At 42.7% G+C, this 23,037-nt stretch overlaps 1 protein-coding gene across 1 annotated transcript in view; it reads left to right on the forward strand.

Moving 5' to 3' along the window:
- Nucleotides 1–12,290: 12,290 nt before the first annotated feature.
- TTF2 (transcription termination factor 2) overlaps nt 12,291–23,037 on the forward strand; it is a 35,252-nt gene continuing 24,505 nt past the window's right edge. The window contains 5 exon segments of the mRNA XM_028502858.2: nt 12,291–12,373; nt 12,453–12,555; nt 14,257–14,343; nt 22,705–22,735; nt 22,738–22,773. Coding sequence (XP_028358659.2) covers nt 12,346–12,373; nt 12,453–12,555; nt 14,257–14,343; nt 22,705–22,735; nt 22,738–22,773 — 285 coding nt within the window. The 5' untranslated portion in view covers nt 12,291–12,345.

Genomic DNA, 23,037 nt, shown 5'->3' on the forward strand with positions numbered 1-23,037 from the left:
AAAGGAGGTGGAAGATTAAAGACGTGAGATGAGACAGTTGCTGTGAGGCAAATGGAAGAGACAGGGGATGTTGTGACTGAATGAACCAGTAGCCTAGTACAAGGTGACAGACAGCCTTTGTCCTGAACTGCCACATCCCGCTGTGGCTTCTAGCCTGCTTCCTGTGCTGTTCACCAAGAAAAAAAAAAACAACAAAACACCTAGATTAACCTCACTTCCTTTTCTGCTATGCTTCGCAGGCCGGTAAATCAAGGGACAGCTATACAGAGCATGCAGGAGCTGCCGGGAGGCACTAGAACAGTAAGGGACAACATGGCAATTATGTGACTCTGGGCCTGACTAAGTGACCATACATACCCAAAGCATGATGACTGAGGCGGTCTCTCCAGCTTGTGCTCGAGTGCCTGGTTCAGCATTCCCACTGGCAACTTGAAGTCAAAGGGAACAGGCTTGTCAAGTGCTCCACTGACACAGAGTCAGGAGATAGCACTAATAAGTCAGCTGATGGGAACCAGATTCAAAGAGATCTAGACAGGTTAGAATGATGGATCAAAACTAACGATATGAGAGATAGAATCCACAGTTAAGTGGAAGCAATTAGATGCACCAGGTGAGGGAGACTTGAGTTCATGTGTGAGAAATGAAAGCAGTGGTTTGGGTTGATTGCACACCTGATAAGAATTACTGGCATGATGTGTTAGAAAAGAGAAAATGTTTGCAGCTTTATATTGCTTCTATAGAGTCATATTGAAATACAGGCGATAGCACTGGCTGGTGTGGCTCCGTGGACGGAGCGCCAGCCTGCGAACCGAAGGGTCACCAGTTTGACTCCCAGTCAGGGCACATGCCGGGGTTGTGGGCCAGGTCCCCAGTGGGGGGTGAACAAGAGGTACCCACACACTGATGTTTCTCTCCCTCCCTCCCCCTCTCTAAAAATAAATAAAATATTAAAAATGCCTTTCTTTAAAAAAATAAAATAAGGGCGATAATTGATCCCACAAGATTCTTCTTATTGAATTCGATTTGAGATGCCTCCAGTTAGGTAACATTCATCGAGAAGGGCTGGGGAGATACATAATGGAAGCGGTGGAAGAGGAGCGTGGGGAGGGTGGGATGACCACATTTGCATATTTGAAAATGACTCTGAAAAGAATGAAGTATATTATGTTTAACTCCAGATGACAAGTAGGTGGAAGTTTCAAGCAGAAAGACAGATTTCCACTCAATATACATTACAATTAACAGACATTTCAAGATACCCAAGTAGAGAATTTGCTACGACCAGAAGGTTCTGTGCTGAACCCATTAGGCATGGTGTGGAAAAGATGAGGAGGGCATACTAGGTGACCTTAGGGCCCCTTCCACTCTGTGGTTGACTTTGTTTCACCTAACCGATACGTATTGAATTGCTATGTGCTGTGTATACACAGTGAGTGGTGAGCAAAGCAGAAATAAGTCCCTGCTCTTTTGGCACCTACACGTATGCTCTGTAGAAGAGACAGACAACAAGTAGACAGACGTAACTACAAAGTAAAAGTTACACAGAAAGCAAACAGGATGCCGAGAGAGAGCGCAACAAGGAAGGGCCTGCGTAGATGAAATAGCCAGGGAAGGTCTCGCTGAGGTGATACTTAGCTGAGACCTCGTGGATGAGGGGCTCAGCTTTTAAATACCTTGGAAAAGCATTCTAGCCAGGAAGCATGACATGCGCAAAGGCCCTAAGGCCAGAAAAACCTGGGCACAGTGAGGGACTGGGCACAGGCTACAATGGATGAGAAGCAGAAAGTGAGAGAGAGGGAGAAGCAAGCAGGACAAGATCACAGGGGGGTCCACAGGACTCCAAAGGAGGACTTGAACTTGTTTCTTAGATTAATAGAAAGCCATTGAAGAGTTTTAAGCAAAGAGCAACAGATTCCAATTCATGTGATTAAGAAGCGGAGTTGTTTAAGGCCATTTTAGTACTGAAAACCAGCAGACAACTGAGGCTGTCCCATTGGGCCCCTAGGCGAACTCAGACAGGAAGTGTAGGGAGAATGAGCTGGAACTCCTGCGGGCCCCTCCCCAGCCTCCAGCATCCCAGCCTCAGGGAGGCTCTAGAGCAAAGGCTCTAGAGCCCTGGGCAGTGTATTGGTCCTCAGCATGAGGACCAGAATCTACTCCAGTGCCATGTGTCACCTCCCAGCACAAACACCCCTCAGGGTGTCTGCCAGAGAACAAATGCATGACCACAGAGGCCTGGAGACTCCAGGTCACCTGGAATTTCCAAAGAGGCAAAGTTTTAGGGAACAAGCGAGAGAAGGGTGGCATTGCTCACTAGTAATATTTGGAACTGTGGTTGAGGATAAAATTAAAATTCAGCACAATAACTAGTATAGAGTTAAAGCGAAAGAGAAAGATATGTTGCTATAAAATTTGAAATCTGATACCCAGAGGGGGTGAGGGGAATGGAGACAATAAGAGAAAGGTTAATTATAGGGTGGTCCAGACGGGCATGAGTGACAACCAAAGGAGCTTAACAGGTGCTGCGGTGCAGGTGTGCAGGTGTGGTCCCACAGTCGCGTTGCTGCCCACGGCAGTGTACTCCTGCACGCTGTGCGGAAAAATGGGCAGGAAGATCAAAGACGCCCATAATCCTATCATCTTAAATAAGCATTATTATTATTTTAGTATATGTGCTCTCTTATTTTTCCTATCCGTCTGCTTTTAATGTCTTTGTTGGACTTTTAAAAACCACAAGAGCAATATTTCTGAATTTTAGAAATTAAAACTACATCCATCTTCCAACCCAACCTCTCAGAGGTATATAAATATATATAAATATATAGTCTTCAAAGGAAATGGTTGGCTGTGGTTAAAGTATTTTTCACATGACTATAATTATAATAAGGATGCAATTTTGTTCACTTTATACAAACCATTATTACTTCTTTGATCTCCTTGGATTAATAACAATTAATGTCATTTTTTAAATCCTCACCCAAGGATATGTTTATTGATTTTAGAGAGGAAGGGGGAGAGAGAGAAACATCGATCAGCTGACTCCTGTGCACGCCCCAGCTGGGGATCGAACCCACAACCTAGGTGTGTGCCCTGACCAGGGACTGAACTCACAAAATTTGTTGTATGGGATGACCCTCTGATCAACTGAGCCACCCAGCCATGGCAACAATTAATGTCATTTTAACTTAGGTTTTAGTTTAATTTCCCTACAAACCTTTAAAGGAAAAAGCCTTTCAAGACCATTTAAAAAGAGGAAGATGATGGCTAATAAGCACATGAAAAGGGGCTCAACATCAGCAGTCATTAGGAAATATGAATTAAAACCACCGGAGATACCCACTAGAATGACTATAATAAAAAAAATAGGCAATAATAGGTGTTGCTGAGGAGGTGGAGATCCAGGGAACTTCACACATTAGTGGTGGGAATATAAAATGGTACAGCCACTTTGAGAAACAGTTTGGAATTCCTAAAATAGTTAAACATAAACCAACCATATGGCCAGCAATACCCACAGGTGTCTGTGGCGGATCCTGGCCGGCAGGATCCGTGTATGTTGTGGCTGCTCATGAACAAATGCACACGGACTACAGAAGTCCTGTGGAGAAAAAGGGACGGCATGGCCGCTCTCTGAGAGAGAGCCGGTGAGAGGGCCAGAGAGAGCTCAGTCCCTGCCTGGACAGGCTTTTGTTCCTTCTCTGGGTGCATTACATGGAGGGTAGTCCTCATTTACTCCGCACAGGTTCACTGCAGGGGGCTGCCTGCCTTTTACAGATAACAAAGGAAAGAATGCTGCTAATTACTTCAAAGAGAAGGATGTTGCAGATCAAGGGGAAAGGTGGTTGAACTGGTCACACTCCATACTTGGGAGGTTTAGCTCAGATTTTAGGAAGTTGCAGTAAGCCCTTGCTGCCTCAGTTCAGCGTAAGGGAGTTTAGGCAAAAGCAAGTCTCATAGCAGTCTAGGTACAATGCAGCCCTGATTCCCCATGAGAAAACCTCTCTGTGAACGTGGTCCTGCATGCCACTCGCTCCCCACGGGTTTTCCACATGAGGGCTGAGCTACATGTCCACGCCATGCACAGCAGGTCCCTACAGGTATCTACCGAGGAGGAATGAAAACAAATGCCCATATAAAGATGTGTACATTAATGTTCATAACAACATTATTCCTAATAACCTCATAGGGAAAACAACCCAAATATTTGTCTCTGGTGAATGAATACAATGGAATACTAGTTATCGACAAAAAGGAGCGGAATACGGATACATCCTATAAAACATGAATGAACCTCAAAGGCACGATGCTCAGTGAAAGAAAACCGAGGCAACAGACTACGAATTGTATGACTCCATTCATACGAAATGTTCAGAAAAGGCAAATTTCCAAAGACAGAAAGGAGATCCGTGGTTGCCTTGCGCTGAGACTGTTATTAGGGATACAATTTTAACACCACTGAAATTTGGAACCTAATACTACTACAAAGTATTGGTACAACAAAACAAGTTTAAAATTTCTTGTGTTTTCAAATTATAACCTGATTTGTTCTTACTATAATATTATCCTGACGGTGCCTGTGTTAGAGGACAAGTTTAAAATGGTCTTTTTTTTTGAAAGGTACACAATGACATGAAATTGAATTACCATTACACACTGTTAGGCAAAAAATAAAAAATAAAAATAAAACCACAGAAAGGGAAGGCCTTCAGTTGGTTTTTATGTTAATATGCTGCCACCTACTGGTCCCTTATAAAATGGCAGGACTTTGTTTTGTCTCCTTGGATTTGGTAAGCCACGTCTGTGTACCACAAGGATCTGAATGCTTGGCCATGAAATATCTGAGGGAATCGCTGAATAACTTACACATCGTAAAACTACTCTAGTGGCAAGAATTGGATTGGGAGTCTTGAAGTATGGCTTCCAGTCTCCAGTGGGAGCTCTGTGACTTTGAGCCGGGAAAGACTGATCTGTCTGATTCCAAAGTCCAAGAGAGGCTCCAGAAGGTGGGGATCAGGAGCAGGGGCCCAAGGACTCTAAGCTCTGGAATTTTGGACTCTAAACTTTATGCTTTAAAATGGGGACCAAAGAATACCCACTTCCTGGTAGTTGTGAGAGCTGAGAATGCATGTAAAAGCACTTAGAATACACCTCAGAAAAAGACTATAATGATGTTTCCCTGCAGTAACAATATGCCTCACGAGAAAAAAACTCTTTGTTACTTAAAGCTAGTTACCCACAAGTCCTGGTCAACATGGCAGCATAGGTAAACACTGCTCACCTCCTCCCACAACCACATAAAATTACAACTACACTCACTATAGCACAACCATCACTCACAACCATTAGTAACTGAGTTGAACAGAAGTCTGACAACTACAGAATTAAAGAAACCACATCCATCCAGACTGACTGGCAGGAGGAGATGTCGAACGCGCCGGTCCCACATCCATGTGTGGTGGATAAAAATTCGGGATGCATACCTTGAAACTGAGGAGTCCCAGCCCCACACCAGAGCCCCATCCCAGTGTTTCAGGGCCAAGAAGATAAGTCCCCATAACTTCTGGCTGCAAAAACCAGCAGCAATTGAATCAGCGGAAGAAGCTTCTGGAGTCCCAAGCAGTTCCTCTTAAAGAACCCACACACTTACTCACTCAGACTCACTCCCTCTGAGCTCCAGCATCAGGGTAGCAGCTTGAAAGGCACCAGTGGCGTACAGGGAGGAACTGAAGTACCTGGCATCAAGGGGAGAGCTGGGGGACAGCTTTCTCCTAGACAGAAAGGCAGAGGCCACTGTCCCTTTTCTGAACCCTCCCTGACACCACAGAGCCACAAAGCTGGCGAGCAGGTGCCATATCTGAGACTCCATCAACTTGGCTAACACTGTTCGTCCCACCCTGGAGATGCCCTGAGACTCTGTCCCACCCAATTTACAGGCCCACCCACACTGTTAACAGAGACTTTTCCATAAGAATGGCTGGCCTTGGCTCATGCTTCACAACTTCCTAAATCCTCTCAAACAAGCAAAGCTGGCCTCAGTGAACACCCAGCCCTCATACCTCTTGCTAAGTGACCCCAGGCCTGGCACTAGAGGCAACCAGTCTAGGTTTACAGCTTGGCTTTGCCTGGGAATCTCCAAGCCCAGCACAAGTAGCAGCCATCTCAGATTGCTTTATAGTTCAGGCAGGGTGGCCCTGGGAAAAACACAGGTGGAGGCTGACCTTGGCCTGTACCACCTGGGAAACCCCAGAGCCTGTGTACTCAATGGACAGCTACAGACCATGTTGGAGCACCACCACCCTGTCCCTGTACAGCTGACCCTCCACGGAGGGTGGAGATTGGTGTTAAGTGGTTACAGCCAATCCTTGCAGCTGACTGGCCTGGGTAAATCTCCCATTGAACTGCCAACAGCGACCAAGGCTCAACTACAAGAGGAGAGGTACTCAGACTACACAAAGGATGTACCTCGAGTACCCAGCTTGGGTGATAGGGGAGGCTGGGCCACTGGACTCTATAGGACACCTACTACATTAGGCCATGCTACCAAAACAGGGAGTCAAAGCAGCTCTACCTAATGCATAGAAACAAACACTGGGAGTCTGTAAAAATGAGAGACAAAGAAACATGGCCCAAATGAAAAAACAGGTCAAAACTCCAGAAAAAGAATTAAACAAAATGATAAACAATCTATCAAATGCAGAGTTCAAAACACTGGTTATAAGGATGCTCCAGGAACTTAGTGAGGACCTCAGCAGCATAAAAAAGATCTAGTCAGAAATGAAGGATACACTAATTGAAATAGAGAACAATTTAGAGGAAAACAACAGTAAAGTGGATGAAGCCAAGAATCAGATCAATGGTATTGAACATAAGGAAGCAAAAAAACAACCAATCAGAACAACAAGAAGAGTCCTGGCTGGTGTGGCTCAGTGGATAGAGTGCCAGCCTGCAAACCAAAGGATTGCTGGTTCAATTCCCAGTCAGGGAACATGTCTGGGTTGCATGCCAGGTCCCCAGTTGGGGGTGTACAAGAGGCAACCACACATTGATGTTTCCCTCTCTTTCTCCCTCCCTTCCCCTCTCCCTAGTAATAAATAAATATCTTTATATATTTATTTATTTATTACATAGTAGAATGTAGTAGAATGGCAAGAAGAAAAAAGAATCCAAGAAAACAAGGATAGTGTAAGCAGCTTGTGGGACAACTTCAAGGGTTCCAACATTTGAATCACAGGAATACCAGAAGGAGAAGTGAAAGGGCAAGCAATTGGAAATCTATTTCAAAAAGTAGTGAAAGAAAACTTCCCTAATTTGGTGAAGGAAAGAGACATGCAAATCCAGGAAGCACAGAGAGTTCCAAACAAGATGGGTACAAAGAGTCCCACTCCACAACAGAATTAAAATGCCAAAGGCTAAGGATAAAGAGAGAATCTTAAAAGCAGCAAGAGAAAAGAAGTTAGTTACCTACAGGGAAGTTCCCATGACTGTCAGCTGATTTCTCAGAATAAACTTTGCAGGCTAGAAGGGACTGGCAAGAAGTATTCAAAGTCATGAAAAGCAGAGACCTACAGTCAAGATTTCTCTACCCAGCAAAGACATCATTTAGAATTGAAGGGCAGATAAAGAGCTTCCCAGACAAGAAAAAACTAAAGGAGTTCATCATTACCAAGCCATTATTATATGAAATGTTAAATGTAAGAAAAAGATCTAAGCTATGAACAATAAAATGGCAATAAATACATATCTATCAACAATTGAATCTAAAAAACAAACTAACAAACAAAGAACAGAGACAGAATCATGGATATGGAGAGCATTTTGATGGTTGCCAGATGGGAGGGGGTTGTGAGAGAATGGGTGAAGAGGTGAGGGGTTTAAGAAGTAGAAATAGGTAGTTACAGAATAAACTTGGGATATAAAGTACAGCATAGGAAGTGGAGTAGCCCCAAAATTTATACACGTGACCCACGGACGTGAACAATGGTGGGGAGATTGCCTGAGGGAGTGGGGGTGCTGGGTGGAGGAGGGCAAAGGGGGAAAAATTTGGACAACTGCAATAGCATAAGCAATAAAACATAATTAAAAAAATAAAATTAATTACCCTTCTCCTCCTCATCCCAAAGCAATGAGCAAAACTGAGAAGGATATAAATTCAGAAAATACTTAGGTTAGCAACTAATTGGATAAACACACTTGAATAATTCAATCTGTAAAATAATGAGTAAGGCTAAAGGTTACATAAAAGTTGGAATTTTACAAAAAACTTGAAACTTGGCATTGCTGATTGTTTTAAAATAATATGGATAATGATGGGGACGTCAAGGGGTGACTGTTCTGGCTGAGCCTCTCACCATTGCTGTCTTCTGGATGTCTGGCATGTTTATACAAGGTCTGTCCAGAAGGTATCCAGCCACATGCAATGCAAAATAGAGGTATTTATTGAAGAAGATGCAAGATACAAGAAACATTGTACATAGGACAATGATGCCTCTGTCCCCTTCAAAGTAGGCACATTGGGACCTCACACAGTTCTAACCGCCATCAGCTGCCCCGTTGTAGTTTCCTGAATTGCATCTATAGCTTGAAATCTCTTCCCTTTTGAAGGTGATTTTATTTATTTTTTTTTTTTTTTAAGATTTTATTTATTTATTTTTAGGAAGGGAAGGGAGGGAGATAGAGAGAGAGAGAGAGAAACATCAATGTGCGGTTGCTGGGGGTTATGGCCTGCAACCCAGGAATGTACCGTGGCTGGGAATCTAACCTGGGACACTTTGGTTCCCAGCCCGCGCTCAATCCACTGAGCTACGCCAGCCAGGTTGAAGGTGATTTTATTTTTTTTAGTTAATTTATTTTTTAAAAAAATATTTTATTGTTGTTCAACTACAGTTGTCTGTATTTTCTCCCCACCGCTCTCCCCCACCCCCTCCAAACCCACCTCCCTCCCTTGTGAAGGTGATTTTAGTTTTGGAAAAAGCTAGATGTTGCAGGGCACCAAATCTGGGCTGTAGGGGGACCAAGTCACCTGGATGATTTGATGTTTCACAAAAAAACTCTGCACAAGACGTGATGCATGAGCGGGTGTGTTGTCTTGATGAAGCTGCCAGTCACCAGTTGCCCTTGGCTACGGCCTCCGAATCATCTGAATAGTTTCCACAGAGGAATGTTCAAGCTTAATGCAAAATCTGATGCAGGTTCATTGCTCTCCTGGCTGAGTCATTTTGAATGTGACGGCCACACAGTACACATGCTCACTCAATGGCAGCTACTGCCCCCACTGACTAGTACAGTGAAGTCATCATTGTTGACACATGAGCATTCCAATCTACTCTCTTGGCTGCCAGGTTACATTGATATTGTGCAAACCATTCTCATATATTAGCAATGGCTTGACTTTTTCTGGGCAGAACTTGTATATGCCAACCAGCACAATGCTGACCATAGGAAATATGTTTCTTTCATTTTCCCAAGAGTTAAAATGAGTATATTTGGCCGTGGCTGGTGTGGCTCAGTGGATTGAGTGTGGGCCTGCAAACCAAAGGGTCACCTGTTTGATTCCCAGTCAGGGCACATGCCTGGGATGCAGGCCAGGCCCCCAGTAGGAGGCACGTGAGAGGCAACCACACACTGACGTTTCTCTCCCTCTTTCTCCCTCCCTTCCCCTCTGTCTAAAAATAAATGAATAAAATGTTTAAAAATAAAATGAGTGTATTTGAACCACCCTGGATTTCATTTTACAGGATGGAGAACCAATCTACTTAAGGAGCTACATTGTCCGAAATGGGCGAGTTTCTACTATTTTACTTCTTCACTGTTTTCTTTCCTTAGGATGTCAAGATAGTTTAGATAATCAGTCTTAGCTGTTATTTTCCACAAAGACATTTTGACATTGCTTGTATATTGTATCTTTTGTTTCTTTGTTTTGTTTTGTACATCTTTTATTGTGGGATCATTTAGAAACCATAGAATTTACTTGTCTAAAGTGTACAGTTCTGAGTCTTAGTAAATTTATACAGTTGTGCCGCCATTACCACAGCCCAGTTTTAGAACAAACCCATCACATACTTTGCATTTGACCAGCTCCATATGGAAGGAATTTATTGTATCATTAACCTGTGTATTTAAACCATGTAGCTCTAGGACCTAGCCTAGGCATTTGTTTTGAATAAACCAAGCTCTAAAGTAAAACCAATACAGACTCTGAATTTGACTCATAATGGAGGTCCATAAAGCACATTCTCCAACGGTCTCTCCACAGGTCTGCAGGCCATTAGAAGATAGAAGCTAAAAATATGAACAAAGAATAAAAGTTAATACATATACCCTGGTTTACGTGTATATTGTATAATTCATTATAGTTCATGCTGATATTCCGGCCACCTTTCACCCAGACGAACTTGTTTGTTCACGCTTATGACTGTGATTAGGTGAGACAAGCTGTCCAGAGCCTAAACACTCTGATCTAGCATGTCACAGGTTTATGAAAGAAATATCGCCCCTTTCTGTGATCCGGCTGCGCCCATTTTCATGGGGTTAGACCTGAGATGCTGGCTGGGATTCTTGCAGAGGAAGAGCTTCTTCCTGAATGGGATGTGTAAAGAGGCCCTGAGTTTGTCTTGTTTCAAAGAGATTATTCAAGAAGTCATTAAATGACCATCCCTCTCTTCCTGCAAATCCAGTATTCATGGTCTGCTTCTCCCAATATAATATCTATTAAGTATGTACTTAATAATCTCTCAGTGCAAGAATTATAATCTGGGAATAATGAAAATGCTTCTATTTATGTATTTGTTGTTTTTTGCTCCTGTCTTATCTCTAAGTTTATCTATAGGTGTTTCAGAGCAGTAGTTATATATAAACTACCTCCACTTTGGTTTCAGGTACATCTTTATCTAGCCCCAGAGACTTTACTGTTAATTCCACTATTTTATATTGATATTTGTGTTCGGTCTCTACCAAATATTGAGTAAGCTCTTCATGTTTAGAATAGTTATTACAAACTTTGTGTGTGTGTGTGTGTGTGTGTGTGTGTGTGAATAAATAAATGCTACATTTCTCAAGCACCCAGTCCTCACTGGGCACACAAAAAAGCTATTTAATACGTACTTGTTTAATTAATAAATGACACCTCAGATTTTCCTTCCCTCTCCCAGACCCCCATGACATTTACATTTATCATAGAGCCCAGGTTTCCTAGACATGACAGATTTTGTCCCACTGACCCCACTCAGTACAGTAGCACGTGCCACACCGTATGTGTAACCATATAGTCCTCAATAGCCACCTCTATTGCAATGTCTGATTTCTATTCCTCCCTTTTTATTAATAGGTTTGATTACGATTTCAAATACAGTCTCCTTTTATTTAATTTCACTCTTGATTTTTTTATATTACCAAAGCATTACTAACAGGAAAAATTTGACAAGAAGTACAAAGTAAAATTTCCCTTCATCAAAGATAATCTCAGGGCTCCTACACTACAAGCGTCTAGAAACATTCCCTACACGCAGGAGGCAGCCGCGCGGGGCATCTGTCGGAAGATCGCCCATTCACTGACTCTAGGGCCTCGCGTGAGGCACTGGAACCTGTATGAGTCACGGGGTTCCTCCATAAAATGCTGCCCACCTCACCAGGTTGTCGAGTCTAGAGACGTGCATTTAAGCGCTATGCAAATTTAAAGGATTGTTGTGGGGTCCTTTATGCCTGCTCTGTGACAGACTGACTTGTCAATTCACCAGGTAACTTTAAAGGGCGCCCGCATCACCTCTCTCTCGCACCCCATGTTGCCCCCGCCTCTTCTGCACCAGCAAATGCTGCGGCTTCTCCTGCGATGGCCGCTTCTCCAGGCTTCTCCTCCGCGGTGAACGACTGAGCACAGCGTCAGAGAGCCCACGAGCGCCGGACCCTGGAGCGGGAATGACTGGGAAGCTCGAAGAGTTCTCGGCTACTCTCGGCTACGGGGAGGAGCGAGCCTTCTTTGTTGCGCTCCTCGCTGCAGCCTGTAAACCCGTGTTTCCTCTAGGGCCGCCACCGGGTCTTTAATGGGACTGGGACTCATCCAAGCCCTACTCCTACCCGCACCTTTCTCATAGGAGCCCCAGCCAGCCACTAAGGCTCCCACCGCCTTCAGCCACGCCCCACTACCCAAACCCCTGTACGCCACGCTTCCTAGCGTATTTAACTTCGGCGCGCGCTAAGCCTGAGAATGGCTATGATTGGTTGGAGGTGAGCAAACCTCCCGCACGATTGGCTGATAATAGCTAGAGGGTGGGATTAAGGATATTGATTGGTCCTGCAAGGCGGAAGCAAGTGTTGGCAAAGGAAGTCAGGACAGAGGCAAGAAAGAACGCGATGGAACCAGTTAGGTGTCCCCGGCACGGTGAGGGGCCAGGGTCCTAGGGTCTGTTGGGGTCTGTCCATCTGTCGCGGCATAATTGTGGTCCACCTTCTCTCCTCAGGGACCTTCTGCTTTTTGAAGACTGGCGTACGCGATGGCCCGAATAAAGGAGAAAGCTTCTACGTGTGCCGGGCGGAGCCTTGCAACTTCGTGCGGGCCGCTAAGTAGGTCTCAAGCTGGGCGCGAGTCCCTGCGACTGCGCGGGCGTCCATGGAGGAGCCGCCGGCTCTCCACGCCCGGCTTCACTGGGCCTAGGAGCGGTGGGGCTTTTGGTCTGGGGATCCAGGGCCCTTCAAGTAGTCGGTAGTCCTAGGACTGCATCGCGTTTTCTGGAGACCCTTTGCTCCTGCTTGCTGTGTGACCCGAGGCTGGTCACTTACCGTCTCTGGGCCGCCGAGAGCTGTGTAGTGGGGGATGGGATACATCTGGGAATCTTCTGCTTGGACATTTCCCTGCTTCCGCCCATCCCACCCCATTTAAGCGAGGACCTCCTTATGGGCGTAGTAGAAAATACTTGGTCCTCGCTTTGCACTAGGTTTAGGCCCAGCTGGGTTTTTAATGTTTAAGGTTAAAACACTCCGATGGCTCCATCTAAAAATAGGATTTAAGTGGTGAGAATGAAAATTCAAAGAAACAGACTACTCTAGGGATTAACGCTGAAAGAAAATCAGATACTTGATTTTACAAAATTGAAAGCTGAGACCCAGAAATAGAGCATCTTTAAAACGAGAAAGTTAATACTGTTATCAAAGGGTTAATGTGTTCTCAGTGCCAGCACAGTCTCTAATGAACTTGAAAACGCTCACAACATTAAACATTCTTTCCTGCTCTTTGCTGAACTTGGTAGAGAAAAATAACTTTCCTCCACATCATGTAAAGCACACAGTACTGGATATCAACTAGAAAATAAACTTTTTTCAAACATGTATATTAACTTTTCCTAACACTTTTTTTTATTTGAAGAAGATTATGGGGATCCACTTTAATTAAGACAAAATGATCTTGACTAAAACTGTCAAATCTTAAGATAGAGGGATCAACCAAAAATAAGCTATCAGCAGCCTATTATGTTAGAGTTTACTATTTATTGCTAGTTTCTATACTGTGCTTCTTAGGTTCTGTATCTAGTTTTGTGAAACACAAAAGCATGTTCATATTAGTAGGAAAGAAGCATTAACAGTAGCACAGGACCCCGTTTTACATTCAAGGAACAAACCCTTATGTAGAGTGCCATTTATACAAACGTTCTGCTATACACACTAGTGCAATAACATTTGACTTCAAGACAGTAATTTAAACTTGCTCAGTTTGAGATATGTCTGGTAACTAGAATATAAGCAAAGTACCATAGGTCATGGGAGAGTAAAGTATAACAATACTTAAAACTATTTCCTCTCAAATGTTAAATCAGCTCTGTCATAATGAATAAGAAGCTGGAGGAGAGGAGTTCGACTTATGCCAAGCGTGAACAAACTGGTGTGTGGCTAGAGTAGGCAGCATGTGAACACACTCAGTGACAGCAGGCAGGTCATTAAAGGAAACGGGGATGGAAGAAAAACTGATGAAGCTTAGCAGCCAGTCTTCCATGCTGCAGGCCTCCCTGGAGTCTCAATGTAAAGGTCTGTCCCACAGTGCAGTTTTAAACTTTTGAGTCATCAGGAAAAAGTTCTTTGTGGTCAGTCATGATTTGGGGGAGTGGGGAAACATGTGAGCTGTGGACCACGGAGACCTAAACGTGTATGGGATTGACAAACTCCCTGGGGGTCATGCGTGGGCTCTGACGTTTAAAACCCCTAGTCTGGATTTCCTTTTAAGGTGTTGATTCTTTTTCACCTAAAACAAAATTTCAATTTTTTCCCCTCTAGCATTCCCGTTTCTCACTGTTTATTGCATGAGGACTTTGTGGTGGATCTTCAGGCCCTACATGTATCAAAGGACACAAAAGACTATAGGTAAGTATCCAAAGTGAGTGTGTTGGCTTTTTTTTTTTTCCCTTGCCTGGAAGAATTAGAGCCAAGTATGTTTTCCTATGGTGGGCAATACTTTATTGATCATTCATTATAAAAAAACCCAACAGTATTTCTGTATTTATTGAATATCTTCTGAGCTGCACTTTCTCTCTGCTGAGCAAAATTTCAGGATTAAACTGTTCCGCCTTTGTCTTCTTCAGCTCTCATGTAGACAGGAACACCAGCCATTATGGTCACTAACTTGCAGTAACTTGTCAACACTCGCATTCTGGTAGTCGGATGAGGTAATGTGTGAAAATGTCTAACATATTTTAAGTACTCAATAAGGGTTTGTTGCCTTTTCTATGGAACTCAGAGGAAGGGCAGGAAAGTCTATAAAGATGACGTATTTCTCATGAGTATTGAAAGATAAGTAGGAGTTCACAAGGAAGGGATCATATTTAGCTGGTTAATACCCTGCATTAGGGTACTGAGGCATGAAGTAACAGGGAGTTACCAGCATTTGGTTCAGGGATAGTTTAGCTTTCTGTTGAGTAGAGATTTCAGGAGGCTGGCCAGGAAGGCAGGGGCCAGTGTGATAGTCTTTATAGGATGTTCTATGCAGTTTGGAATTCATATATTCTAGCTTGACCCCTCCTGCACACCCCCAAAATAAGGCATTCAAATGGCATCGTCACCACTTTTACATAACTAAATACTGCCTGTTTTACCCTTTTTCGTGATTGAGCTATGTGCACAGCGAGAGGAAGCACAGAGCTTAAGTGCTCGGCTGGTTGAGTTTTGACAGATGAATGTACCCATATGCACGACCAGGCCCCAGTCAAAATACAGACTATTTCTTAATGTTACCCCATTAAGTGCTGTTGGACCCCCTTCTGGTTAATCCCCTTCTCCACCACAGGCTGCTGTTTTGATTCATACTGTATGTATTCTTTTTTTGTCTGACTTCTTTTATGTAACAGTATCTGTGAAATTCTCCATCTGGTTGTGTGTATCAGGAATTCATTCGCTGTTGCTGAGTTGAATTCTATTTCGGAATTCCAGTTTGTTTCATGTGCTCATTTGGCATCTGTGTATCTTCTTTGGTAAGGTGTTTAAATCTTTTACCCATTTTTTAATTGAAGTTTTTATTGAGGTAATTGTAGGTTCACATGCAGTTGTAAGAAATAATACAGAGAGATCCTCTGTAGACTTTACCTAATGGTAACATTTTGAAAAATTAAATATAATATCACAACTAGAATACTGATACAGATACAATTCACTGATCTTTTTTGTAAAGATAGTTTTACTTATACTAAATGTATATACACTTAGTTATATACAATTTTATCACATGTAGTTTCATGTTTTCACCACCACAATTAAAATATTGAACAGTTTGGTTACCATAGTAACCTGTTACACTCGTATAACTGTACCTACCTCCCTCCTGCTGCCCCTTACTCCTGGCAACCATGAATCTGATCTCCATTTCAAAAGTGTTACATAAGTGCAATCAGACAGTATGACTTCTGGGGATTTTTGCCTATTTTAAAAATTGTAGTTCTTTTTGTTGTTACTGAGTTGGAGAAATTGTTTTATACGTTCTCTGTACAAGTCCTTCGGCAGATACATGTATTATGAATATTTTCTCCTGTTTGTGGTTTTCATTTTCTTAACTGTCTTTTGAAAAGCAGGAGTTTTAAAATCTTTATAAAGTTCAGTTTATTATATTTTAATGGTTTCTGCTTTTTTTTTCTTCTCTTGAGAAATCTTTGCCTACCCAAGATCACAGATTTCTCCAGTGGTTTCTTATAGAAGTTTTATAGTTGTTTATTTGTTTGTTTAGTCTATATATGGCCGGCCTCAAATTAACTTTGGGTAGGTATCTCATGAGATAAAAGTAGAACTCTATTTATTATTTCATGTAATATAAGATGACTGTTATTTAATGGTTTCTGCTCTGTTTTTTGAAGACATTTCTTTCTCCATGGAAAGGCTTGTAAAAAAAAAAAATTAGTTGATCACCGTGTGTGGGTCTGTTTCTGGACTTGCTAATCATACAATCAGATAAGATAGTGTGCCTCTTCCAACAATATTTTCCAAGACTGGCTCTTCTAGGTCCTTTGCATTTCCATATATAACACAGAATCAACTTTTCAATTGCCTCAGGAAGCTCTGTTGGGATTACACTGAATCTATATAGATCATTTTGGGAAGAACTGACTTTAATATTGATCTTCTAGTTCCTGAGCATGGTATATTTATTTATATTTATATTTATATTTATCACTTTAAAATTTTCTCTTAGTGCTGTTGAATAGTTTTCATTATGTAGTTCTGGGCTTTTTTTGTTAATTTAGTCCTCATGTTTGTGGTTTTCGATGCTGTTATAAATGGAATTTTTTTAAAATTTCACTTTCCTATTGTTTTCTGCTGGTGGAGTAGGGCTAGTAACCTTCTAGTACATGGAATCAGGGTGGCCGCCTGACACCTGAAGCTCCTGGCACACTGCTGGGGGCCCTCTGCTGTGCAGAAACACTGTCCTAGGGGTAGGAAACCACTGAAGAATGTTTGATTCAATTTGCATTTGAATAACAAGGGAGAGTAAATTAAGAGTGAAGACAGTGGAGGGAGGGGGACCACTGAAGTAACAGCCACCACGAATGCGGACTACGTAGCTCACCCTCTCTAATGGCCGCAGTCTCTGCCGTGACAGGGTTCAGTATTCCTGTTTTTACAGACTGCCACGGAAACCTTCAGAGCGGTTAGGAAAGGAACCTGAGCTCCCGTGGCTGTGAAGTGGCCATGGGTGGGATTCAAACTTCCTGAGAGATGGGCCTGGATTAAGGCAGGGGCCGTGGTGTTGGGCGTATTGTCTGCTCTGTACGTGGTTGCCGAGTCGGGGTTTCTGGGTGATGAGCATATCCTTACGCGAGACAGGAAGGAGGGGGAACAGCAGGAGAGGACTGGGGCGTGCCTCGCGGAGAGAGCTTGGGACTGACCAAGTCGTGGGTGTGTGTGAGACCCGCTGGAAGGGTGTGTGCGCAGCTCTGAAGGGAGGTCTAGGCAAAGTGTAGACTTTGAGGACTTATCATTAATATTTTTCTCACGAGGTAGATGTAGCTGAGAGGTGATCATTATTTTAAAATAGAAAAAAATATGCTTAGCCCAAATCTAGGACGCCATTACTCCGAGCTTTAAAAGGGTTGTTTAGGACAAATAAAATACAGTTCTATAACACAACAAATTAAAAACCAAACAACAACAACAAAAATGACTTAGACAGGGATGCAGGCTGGAACTGGAAACCGAAATAGACACCCCTGTGGGTGTTGACTTCCTTTGCCAGAACTCCTGTGCTCTGGAGAGCGACCTCAGTGAATGCAGCCTTTCTTTCCCCAGCACTGGTTTTGTTTTCAAGAACTTAAGGTATTTCACATATCCTTGAATTAATTGATGCCATTATGTTTAAAGCTTAACCTGAATAGGAGGCAGGCGCAGCTGAGTAACGGAGGTAGCTGCACTGGCGTGCAGTTCTCCAACTGAACACAGGTGCACCCCTCACCAGCATTGGGCCGGCACTCTATGTGGGCTACGAAGGAAGCTGTGATAGTGGCTCCATAGAACCAGAGGGAAGAGCTCGCACCTTGACACGAGTGATTTACCACATAAAAGTGGCACACCTTGATTCGCAATGCGGAGCGTTGTCATGAGCTCCTGAGTGCATGTTTTTCTCTTTGTTTTCTCTCCCCAACCCCAGTTTTTTTTTTACTTTTTATTCTCAAGGATATGGGTCAGAATGAGTGGAAATACACTTTTACCTATAAATAGTTAAAATAAGTTTTAGTTCTTTAAGTTGTTATAGTGGCATGCTCAAAATATTTTCATAACACTTGTGTGGTTAGTGTTGGGTGTAAAACTGGCATGCAGTTATCTAGCCCAGTTATGATTACCTAGGCGGGTTGACAGAGAGGCATTACAGTGTGGGTCAGAAGGACCTTAGACTCCACCCACCCTGGAAGAAGCCCCATCGGTGAGCCACGCGCCCAGTAGGTGCTGTAGAGTGTCATTCATGCACTGTGCCCTACAATGGGAGTAATTCATATGTGAAGGCCATTAGCCCTTTGTAATATGTGTAGCAATTACTTTTCCCACTTTGCTTTTTATCTTCGAATTTGCTTATAGTAGTTTCACCATATGGAAGTTTAAAACTTAGGTAGCCAAAATTACTGAATTATTATTCTCAGCTGCAGGATTTTATGTCTCTTGCTAAGAGAAGCCTTCACTTTAGAGTTACAAAGATAGTCATCTGTTTTTTCCCTAGGATATTTACAGTGACATCTGTTACATTTCCATTTTTGTTCCATCTTGGATTTTAGTGTAAAAGCAGTGAGCCCACATTCCTAGGGCCCCAGGACGAGAATCAGGTGTAGGAAGGCACTAAGCAGGCCAGCTCTCTCTGCACATGCTGGGGTGCTGATGTAGCTGCGTTCAAATGCCAGATGCTCCTGTGATTGTAAACCTGCAGTGAGGGACTCTGGCTAATGAAGGTCACTGAGAAAGTGGAGGAATTCAGACTCGAACTGGGCCTTGAATGATCTTTATATTCAGACAGAGAAAAGGACAAGGAAGTATGTGTTCCTGGCCGTACCCAGAAGCGTGATTATAGGAATAAGCCCTTATGGCAACAGCAGGGACTAATGGTTGCTGTTACTTATTAAGATCTTGCTATACATGTGTTAATGCATTTGATCTTCACAGTGACCCAAATGAGGTAGGTAGGGGTTTTCTTTCTTTCTTTCTTTCTTTCTTCTTCTTTCTTTTTTTTTTTTTACCATTTTACAGAAAAGTAAGCTGCCACAGGGGCCAGTTAAATAAGGTGTCTTAGTTTTGGAGCTAATTATGTGATAGGGCTGGATTTGAACCAACAGAGTATGGTTGTGGAATCTGAAAGAATCCCAGCCTGGATCGTAATGCTGGGTTGGACAGTCAGCCTCTAGTAAGAAGGGAGGATTTGCCTTCTGACGGAGAAGACAGAATCGAAGAGGTCCAGCTTCCTCTAGCTGGTTTCTTCATCATTGTGGTTTGTAACCTGGTGTCTTGGAAAATAATTAATATACTGCAGAAATTACATTGCTCTTCTTAATAGAATCAGTATTGCTTTCTCTGTGAGAATGTAGTTCCTCTGCTTTCTTTGTTAATGTACAGTTTAATGCACATAGCAAGCTTTTTAACCTAAATAAAAACAAGCCACCACAGATCTATTTTAATAACAATGTGAGATAAAGCATTTCTAGCACTGTGCCTAGCACATAGTAGATGCTCAGTATGCGGTGTTTTCTTTTTTCTCCAATCTTCCCCATCTCTTGAAAGTCTATGTGGCTTGGGCTTTAAAATAGATACTATTTACAAAATATTCTTTCACTAGAGATTTCAAGTGCTAAATGCGCTTTAACAACAGCAGCAATTTGTTCTTGATTTATTTTGATAAGTCATAGTACTCCCTAATAGTAGCCAGTGTTTTGAATTTTTATGCATTCAAAGCATTTCAGAAATTTTATAAACATGGTCAGTGTAGCCCTGGCTGGCGTAGCTCAGTGGGTTGAGCGTGGCTGCAAACCAAAGTGTTGCAGATTTGATTCCCAGTCAGGGCACATGCCTGGGTTGCAGGCCACAGCCCCCAGCAACTGCACATTGATGTTTCTCTCTCTCTATCTTTCTCCTTTCCCTCTCTAAATAAATAAATAAATAAATAAATAAAATCTTGGGGGAAAAAAAACATGGTCAATGTTATATCCTGTTGGAGTGAGGAAAAGAGACCAATGCACTTTTCTTTAAGCTGTGGACTTGGATGGGAAAACTGTGAGTTTGTACAGGAGGGGCTGGACCTATTTCTTTTCTTTTTAGTTTCATTTTTGTGGAACACTTGTCTTTGGGCTTTTGTTGCTTTCATCTTTGCTTACCTGTCCAGGTAAAGTAAAGGCCTCGCAGGATCGAGACCTGCTCAGGATTCGTTTTCAATTAGGACTCAGACTGCTAAGATTCATTTAAGAAATTAGAAGAACAAGAAATTTAAAGAGAAGGAATTTATGTAGGTAAAAATTGAATTTAATGAGTTAGAAAACAGTAAAAAGAGAATAAAATCAGAAGCTAAATGATCAAGAAAAACAGAAAGCACTAATCCACAGTATGAGCAGCAGGGTTCCCCTCCGAGTGCAATTAAAACACATGTGAAATGACATGTGCGTGAGGTGATTTGTTGTGACACTGCTTTTAATAGTAGGGGACCGGAAATAATCAGTGTCCATCCAGAGGGGTCTGGTTAAATAAATAATGAAACATCCACATAGTAGCCGTGTGTGAAGCTGGGCGGCTGTAAAAATATACATGAGGGGGACCTTAAAAAAAAACGGAATTATCTTCCGGAGGTCAGCCCTGTGTAGTGCGGGCTTCCCCTGATAGGTCAGCGCCAGTTTTTGACAAAAAAAACTGCACAACCCCTGTGCCCCCACCTTCCCCTGTTCCCCCAGTCTCACTCCGGAGTGACTTTCTTTTTGTTTCCCTGGATGAAAAAAGTCCTCAAAGGGAAACGTTTTGCCACTGTGGAAGAGTGAAACAAAAAAAAAGACAGAAACACTAAAAGGCATTCAAAATCGTGTGTTCAAAAACTGTTTTGAACAGTGGAAAAAAGTCTTGAAAGTGTATTGCATCAAATGAAGAGGTGCTTTGAATGTGACTGAAGTTTTAAACATGTAAGAGTAATACACAATTTTTTATAAATAAATTCTGGTTTTTATGGGTCACCCCTTGTATGTAAAATATGGTATAGGGTATGGTGAGGGGTGCTTCTCACTACCATTGTATAGTTTTGTGATAGAATACATTACCTACAGCTAATACAGTTCAACAACTAAATAAAATATATATGTTTGAAGCTTTTATTTAACTGATTAAAAATCTTTGGGAGTTATTTTAGTTAACAAAAAAATCGGATTGATTCCATTTTTTTCCCAGCAATACTTAATACTATAAGGCAGGGCATTGTTAGAAATAAAGAGATCTATGTGGTTGTTGCCTTTCAGTTGTTAAAAATGTAGTCAGGGAGACAACCAAGCACAACAAAAATGCAAAAGCAGTGCAGTGGTCTGAAGAAGGAAGGGACTGAGAAAACCCTGCAAAGGAGGAATGAATTGAATGGGACGTGGAGGGACCTGAAGGACCTTAATAGCCGGTGATGTGGGGCTGAGGGGGCAAACAGGGACGAAGGCGTCCTTTGGGCAGAGGGGATGCACCCACGGAGTCTGGGAGGCCGGAGAGAGCACGGCTGGATCTGAGGGAGGACGGGGCGGTGCAGCCATTGCTGGGTAGCTGGAGTGCAGGCTGTTCGCATGCGCAGGGACCAGCTGGCCCTGGGAAGGAAGACGCAGATACGTGTGTGCGAAAGGGACAGGATGGGGCAGTGCGGCCAGGAGCTTCCCCAGCGACCGGCCCCTGGCTCGTCTTGTCGCATCCACACCTGTTCCCACCATATTTGGAAACGGATCCCAGATAACGTGATTTCCTCTATAATTATTTTATATCTCTAAAATATGGGCTCTTTTTTGTTTTTAAACAACTTTGAGGATAAGTTTCTATTAGATTCATGAATATCAAATAGTTTATTTTTTAGTAGTTTGGCTTTGTTTATATCAAGGTCCACATAAGGTCTACACATTGCAACTGGTTGATATTTCCTTTAAGTCTCTTAACTTTCCTCTCCATGATTTTTCTTGTGTGATTTATCTGCTGAAGGGACCAAGTTGTTTGTCACAGAGCAGTTGCCACTTGCAGGGTTTTGCAGATTACATCTGCGTGGTCTGGTTTTACATGTTTCTCTGCCGTTTGAACGTCTCGTAAATTGGTCGTTGGATCTAGGGGTTTGACCAGATCAGGTTAGTTTTTGTTTCTTTCTGTTTGGCTTAGTATTCTGTCTGTCTGTCTTGTCTGTTTTTAGCTTTTGTAGGTAGTATTGCCGCTGCCCATCAGGGACACATAAGGTCTGGGTATCACTCTTTCTCCCTAGCAGCTGCTGCTGGTCAGTGTCTTCTCTCTCAGTCACTCTTCACTGAGCAAAAAGAGTGGATCGGTTGCAGGCGCACCTGGTGACCGTGACACCCCCCGTTTCACTCTGCAGCCCCTGTGAGTGTCCTGGGCAGTACAGGATTCTTAAACGTACACAAAAGAGTAATTGGTTTCAACTGACCTTTCAAAACCAATATCAAGTAGTTGGTAAGATGTTTTCTTGGATTAAAAACAGGTTTATCTCTGGTCTTAATGGGTTTTCACAGCCTCGATTATTTGTGTTTTGCGCTTCATTAGATTGTTCTTCCGGTGCCAGCAGAAGGAGGGCCGAGAGGAAAGCAGTGGTGTGGGTGTATCCCCTGGCAGGTAGGAGTTATTCACCTGTTTTCAAACGTGCTGTGTTTAAGACTGTTTAATCTGTGCCATCGCCTGTTTAATACAATATAAATGACATGGTCTTCATCATACTGTCTCTGAAAGGCAGTTCTTTTCTTTAAGGAAGGTAGAACCCCATTGGGACTTGTAATCAAAAGACTACTTCATTATATTCAAGATTTAATTATCTGTCTCCTATTTCATTTACCTAAATATTTCCTGGGGCCATTAAATGGAGTCAGCATTCTCCTAATT

This window comes from Phyllostomus discolor, chromosome 14 (genome assembly GCF_004126475.2).
Source record: "Phyllostomus discolor isolate MPI-MPIP mPhyDis1 chromosome 14, mPhyDis1.pri.v3, whole genome shotgun sequence".
Lineage (NCBI taxonomy): Eukaryota > Metazoa > Chordata > Mammalia > Chiroptera > Phyllostomidae > Phyllostomus > Phyllostomus discolor.